The 6,924-nt window shown below is 44.2% G+C and overlaps 1 protein-coding gene across 2 annotated transcripts; it reads left to right on the forward strand.

Moving 5' to 3' along the window:
• The first annotated feature begins 506 nt into the window (after positions 1 to 506).
• On the forward strand, positions 507 to 5,905 carry LOC105024950 (rhodopsin). 2 transcript variants are annotated; one of them, XM_010895273.4, is made up of 5 exons: positions 507 to 1,201; positions 1,882 to 2,050; positions 3,737 to 3,902; positions 4,158 to 4,397; positions 4,893 to 5,905. In XM_010895273.4, the coding sequence occupies exons 1-5, from the start codon at positions 841 to 843 to the stop codon at positions 5,025 to 5,027; spliced, it is 1,071 nt and encodes a 356-aa protein (XP_010893575.3). In that variant the 5' UTR covers positions 507 to 840; the 3' UTR covers positions 5,028 to 5,905. The 2 variants fall into 2 exon arrangements, with proteins under 2 accessions (XP_010893575.3, XP_010893574.3); XM_010895272.4 differs by having other exon boundaries at positions 3,737 to 3,897.
• Positions 5,906 to 6,924: the final 1,019 nt, after the last annotated feature.

A 6,924-nucleotide genomic window follows, 5' to 3' on the forward strand; every position in this document is an offset into this window, starting at 1 on the left:
CGTGATACTAAAATGAATATGCCTGACAGAATCTTTGGGATGTGTGTTGGTGCGTGCGTGTGAGGGAGGGAGAGGATGCGTGCGACAGTGTTTGAGAAATCACGGTGCATAAGCAAACTGGTGCATTACAACAACTAAAAGGCTGTAACAGGTTTTCTGGATGTCCCTGTGAAGTTACCCTTGTCGACTGCGTGCAGAACTGCCTAAAAATAGTGTTCCACCACAGGAACAGCCTTGGACGCCTTGTGGAACACTTCTTTTCTCGTTGAGAGATTAGCCTCTTGACATTTAGCATAATGCAAATCTCAGACGACACCCCAGGGCCCACCTTTTCTCCTGAGTCATACGTGCTATTAAAGGACAAGGCCATGGAAACTGGTCTTTCAGTCATTCTCCCGTAGCACTCCATTCATCAAAATACTTTGACGCACACACACATACACGTGATGACCAGACATAAAAGGATAACCCTGTCATTGAGGACACTGTCTACATGTCTTACCTCATACATTACTCTGTGTGTGGATGGGTGGGTGTGTGTGTGAGACCTTAATCTGTGTATGCTGACTCCATGCCGTGGTCACTGCACCTCCCTAATCCCAAGAGCGAGGCTCTTAAAAGGAGCAGCACTTGCCTCGGGGGGGCAGAGCACCATCACCTCTCATCGCCACGAGACGGCCATCCCCTCTATCTGTTCATCCGCCCAGTTTTAAGCAGAAAGGGGTCCTCTCACCTCTTGGAGAGACGGGGCTGTATTCTCTTTCCTTTCCTTGCGAAATAGCGCCGACAAACTCTTCTAGCAAACCCGCTTGCATAAACACGCCCGCGACACCTGCCGCCATGAACGGAACAGCCGGCCCAAACTTTTACGTGCCCATGTCCAACAGGACCGGGCTGGTGCGGAGCCCCTTCGAGCACCCTCAGTACTACCTGGCCGAACCCTGGAAGTACTCCCTCCTGGCAGCCTACATGCTCTTCCTCATCGTCACGGCTTTCCCCGTCAACTTCCTCACGCTCTATGTCACGGTGCAGCACAAGAAGCTACGGACGGCTCTGAACTACATCCTGCTGAACCTGGCTGTAGCCGACCTCTTCATGGTGGTCGGGGGCTTCACTGTGACCCTCTCCACGTCCTTGCAGGGGTACTTCTTCCTGGGGGTCACCGGCTGCAACATCGAAGGGTTCTTCGCCACCATGGGAGGTAAGAGTTGGCGTTTGCCCTGGGTAGATGAAGGAGGCGCGGTGGACATTCTGGTGAATGTGCTGTGAGCACAGTGTATGTTTGTTCCCTTAATTGGTAGGGTTGGGCTGGGGTAATGTGATCCTAGAACAATTGTTTGGAGTCTCAACATAAGCTGTTCTAACCCCATAGTCAAATGAATTCAGACTGGTCCTGGTTACTGTATAAAAACCTACTCCCATGGTGTCGCCCCACACAGGTAGGTTTTTACTGTCCAGGGTTAGAAATGTCTGGGTAGAGTATGGATATTTCAAATGGACACTGATAACACAGGTATGAATCCCAGCACAGATGGGTTGTTGCCAGTATTCTAATAGGTTACAATACCCTGTGTTCTTCTAGATTTCTGCTAGCCTGCGCACATTATGCAGTTCTCTGCCTGTGACCAATATTTCCTAAAGCCAGATACAAAGCTGATTCCAACTATTTTAATCCAGTTTTGGTAAATAAACACAAAATAGAAATAGGGACAAACATTGTACTGGATGGTCAGGCCTCGCTTTTCTACTTCCATTTCTCTGGACCTCTTCCTCAGCATTTTACCAAACACAAGTTGGAGTATTGCTTTAACTGGCTAAATCATTACTAAACATAAGCAGCTATCCTGTATATATATATCTGACTAGCAGTGTATCCGTCAGGTGAGATTGCTCTTTGGTCTCTGGTGGTACTGGCCATTGAGCGCTATGTTGTGGTGTGCAAACCGATGACCAACTTCCGCTTCAATGATAAGCATGCAGTCGTGGGTGTGGCCTTCACCTGGATCATGTCACTCTCCTGCGCTGTTCCTCCATTGTGTGGTTGGTCTAGGTAAGTCCCTTTCTAAATCCTCCTGGTACAGCATCTCCCCTACTAGTATTAACACTTTCTAAATCCTCCTGGTACAGCATCTCCCCTATTAGTATTAACACTTTCTAAATCCTCCTGGTACAGCATCTCCCCTACTAGTATTAACACTTTCTAAATCCTCCTGGTACAGCATCTCCCCTACTAGTATTAACACTTTCTAAATCCTCCTGGTACAGCATCTCCCCTATTAGTATTAACACTTTCTAAATCCTCCTGGTACAGCATCTCCCCTACTAGTATTAACACTTTCTAAATCCTCCTGGTACAGCATCTCCCCTACTAGTATTAACACTTTCTAAATCCTCCTGGTACAGCATCTCCCCTACTAGTATTAACACTTTCTAAATCCTCCTGGTACAGCATCTCCCCTACTAGTATTAACACTTTCTAAATCCTCCTGGTACAGCATCTCCCCTACTAGTATTAACACTTTCTAAATCCTCCTGGTACAGCATCTCCCCTACTAGTATTAACACTTTCTAAATCCTCCTGGTACAGCATCTCCCCTATTAGTATTAACACTTTCTAAATCCTCCTGGTACAGGATCTCCCCTACTAGTATTAACACTTTCTAAATCCTCCTGGTACAGCATCTCCCCTATTAGTATTAACACTTTCTAAATCCTCCTGGTACAGCATCTCCCCTATTAGTATTAACACTTTCTAAATCCTCCTGGTACAGCATCTCCCCTATTAGTATTAACACTTTCTAAATCCTCCTGGTACAGCATCTCCCCTACTAGTATTAACACTTTCTAAATCCTCCTGGTACAGCATCTCCCCTATTAGTATTAACACTTTCTAAATCCTCCTGGTACAGCATCTCCCCTACTAGTATTAACACTTTCTAAATCCTCCTGGTACAGCATCTCCCCTATTAGTATTAACACTTTCTAAATCCTCCTGGTACAGCATCTCCCCTATTAGTATTAACACTTTCTAAATCCTCCTGGTACAGCATCTCCCCTACTAGTATTAACACTTTCTAAATCCTCCTGGTACAGCATCTCCCCTACTAGTATTAACACTTTCTAAATCCTCCTGGTACAGCATCTCCCCTACTAGTATTAACACTTTCTAAATCCTCCTGGTACAGCATCTCCCCTACTAGTATTAACACTTTCTAAATCCTCCTGGTACAGCATCTCCCCTACTAGTATTAACACTTTCTAAATCCTCCTGGTACAGCATCTCCCCTACTAGTATTAACACTTTCTAAATCCTCCTGGTACAGCATCTCCCCTACTAGTATTAACACTTTCTAAATCCTCCTGGTACAGCATCTCCCCTACTAGTATTAACACTTTCTAAATCCTCCTGGTACAGCATCTCCCCTATTAGTATTAACACTTTCTAAATCCTCCTGGTACAGCATCTCCCCTATTAGTATTAACACTTTCTAAATCCTCCTGGTACAGCATCTCCCCTACTAGTATTAACACTTTCTAAATCCTCCTGGTACAGCATCTCCCCTATTAGTATTAACACTTTCTAAATCCTCCTGGTACAGCATCTCCCCTACTAGTATTAACACTTTCTAAATCCTCCTGGTACTGCATCTCCTACTAGTCTTCCTTTCACCTGTAAGAGCTGATGGCTGGTAGATGTATGAGATTGTACTTATTTTAAGTGTGTTTGTGGTGACAGGTACATCCCAGAGGGCATGCAGTGCTCCTGTGGCATCGACTACTACACCCCGACTCCTGAGCTGGGCAACTCCTCCTTTGTCATCTACATGTTCACCCTGCACTTCGTCATCCCACTGATCATCATCAGCTTCTGCTACGGCCGTCTGCTCTGCACAGTCCGTGAGGTCCGACCACTCACACCAACACTAAGTACCAGAAATCCTGCAGGACTACTGTAGCCGGGGCCGGTTCTAGGCTTGAGACATAAGCGGTCGGTTACGGCCCTGACCATTAGGGGGCCCCAACCGCTAGGAAAGGCAGCCCGAAACCAAATTTTGCTTAGGGCCCCCAACAAGCTATAACCAGCCATGCCTATATCACTAGTAAGGTTTCTTATTAAACCTGTGTGTGTGTGTGTGTGTGTCCGTGTGTCCGTTCAGGCAGCAGCTCTGCAGCAGGGGTCAGAGACCACCCAACGGGCAGAGAAGGAAGTGACCCGTATGGTGATAGTCATGGTCATCTCATATTTGGTGTGCTGGACGCCCTACGCCACTGTGGCCTGGTACATCTTTGTCAACCAGGGTGCCAACTTCGGCCCGGTCCTGATGACCATCCCGGCATTCTTCGCCAAGAGTGCTGCCCTCTACAACCCAGTCATTTATATTCTACTCAACAGACAGGTAGCACAGAGTGTGTGATTCACATCTGTGTTTGTAGATGTGAGGACCTGATGTTCCTGCAAAGATCGTAAAACCTGAAAAATAGGTCCCCCACCAGGGGGTCAGGATTCCACTAAGTTAAAGGGAAAAAAACTAACTGGGCTGAATTTTTTGATTTTGGACACTTTTTGGTATAAGCATTAGGACTTGTTCAAGTTAAAGCATAAGGGTTATTGGGTTTTGGGATATAATTATTCTTTGGGATGATGTGTAGGGTTAGGTTTAGGTGTAAGGTTATGTTTTTGGGGTTAAAGTCACAGATTGGCATTAGGAGAATTAGAATTTCGAGTGGGAATAATGTTATGGATGAATGGTGGTTTGATTTAGGGAAACATTTACAATTGGGTTATAAAATGTATGGGTTTTACAAAAAGGAAAAAAAAGGTGTGTATATGAAATGATAATTAACATGGATATATGTGTCAAAAACATTCCCATGTCTTCTCCTCTCTCTAGTTCAGGAACTGCATGTTGACCGTTGTTTGTTGTGGGAAGAACCCATTTGTTCAGGAGGAGAACTCCACCGCATCCACTGCCTCTTCCAAAACACAGGCCTCTTCCATCTCTGGCAGCCAGGTAGCACCTGCCTGATCTACCACCCTTTTAAACCGTGATTTGTTACCTGGCCCAGTCAATCAGGGGACCCACGGCCAAAGCAGCAGCCTCAATTCACCGCTTTGTCTACACAGCAGGGGTTTCTATAGTCTCTGTACGTATATACATCATGTAGACCAACAACATGATTTTAATAATAATAATAATTTGTTACATTTCTAGAGCGCTTTTCTTTATTTAGGAAAATCTCAAAGTGCATTAAATTAAATGTACAGTTCATTTCCAGCTGGGCTTCAATGTGAATGTTGTCTTGATAAATGCGGGAACATCGCAGATTAATAGTACTTGCTCTGTATATTAACATCTTGTAATTTTGCATACAGATTGTCTGTGAAACTTACAGGAACAATATGTCTGTCTATTTGCTCTAACTGCACCTGTAAGTAGCTCTGGGTGGACTTTTTCTAAATAACTAAAAAGTACATACATTTTTTTTTATTGAAAGGCAATTGAAAGGCGATTGAATTCACCGAAATGCTGGCTCAGTTGGAAATGTCCTTCGTTTCAAGTGTGCTATGTGCTGAATATCTGGGTTATGGATTGAATCGAGCCGTGGGTCTGTTGTTATGGCATTTACCCTGAGCACCATCTGCATCAACATGGTTTAGGACTGTCTGAACATATTTAATGGATTCCCCACCAAGTTAAACAATCACAAAAACGAATCCCCTAAAACACACAATGTAAAAATAAAACAATACTCACAAATATATTTTGGGTAAAATATTTTACATTTGTTTAGATTGTCTCCCTAGATTGTCTCATTTGTGCCCAGTTATTAGGTTGTATAGAAAGTGTGTGTGTGTGTGTGTGTGTGTGTGTGTGTGTGTGTGTGTGTGTGTGTGTGTGTGTGTGTGTGTGTGTGTGTGTGTGTGTGTGTGTGTGTGTGTGTGTGTGTGTGTGTGTGTGTGTGTGTGTGTGTGTGTGTGTGTCTCTTACTAAACTCATGGGGACCAAATGTCCCAATGAGTATAGTAAAACCAAAAAATTATTCATTGGGACCTTTTGCCGGTCCCTGTGAGGCAAAAGTCAATTTCCAGCTCAGGGTTTAGGTCTAGGGTCGAACTTACAATTTATTTTATAGTTAGAATTGGGGTTTCTTTAAGGTCCAGGCGTTGTTGGTTAAGTTTAGGGTTAAGGTTAGGCATTACATCTAGGTAAAGTTTAGGCCTAAATGTTACTTTATTGAGGTTAAGGTCAGGGTTAGGTTAGGGTTAAGATTAGGGCAAGGGAGCATGCAATTTCAATTTTCTGGTCCCCGTGAAGGTAGCTGTATAAACTTGTGCGTGTGTGTGTGTAAGAAACTGCGGGTGTATTTGTAAGAAAGTGTGTGTGTGTAAGCTCTGTAGGCACGACTAGTGTTAATATTGTAATATTTAGGATGTTATGTAAAATGGAAATAAACATCTATGTCCTGCTATTAAAATGTTCCACCTTTTGTTTTTTATATCTGCATTGACATTACTAGTGTTAGAAGGTTCCAGATGCCCACTGAGTCATGCAAGGTAGATGGCACAACCATTCAAGGTAGACGTTCAAACACATCCACATCCAAACCTGGCAGGTGCTGGCCAATTGCTCCACCCTTAGCATAAATATTGGGCTTGTCTGCTTGTGGTCCCAAACCCTGGTCTCACAGTGATGCAGGTCACTGTGAGGCAGTGACTTTATTACTCCACCCTTTAGAGGCCCAGGGGTTAGGGCACGGGTGTCAAACCGGGTCCATGGAGGTCTGAGTGTCTGTAGGTTTTTGGTTTTTCCTTGAAATTGGTTCCCAGTTCAGACCTAAACAACCAGGTGAGGGTAGAAACTAACCAATTAGTGACCTAATTAATTAAATACAAGGTGAGAGTGAAAACCTGCACCTTGTAAA

This window comes from Esox lucius, chromosome 12, assembly GCF_011004845.1.
Source record: "Esox lucius isolate fEsoLuc1 chromosome 12, fEsoLuc1.pri, whole genome shotgun sequence".
Taxonomy (NCBI): Eukaryota; Metazoa; Chordata; class Actinopteri; order Esociformes; family Esocidae; genus Esox; species Esox lucius.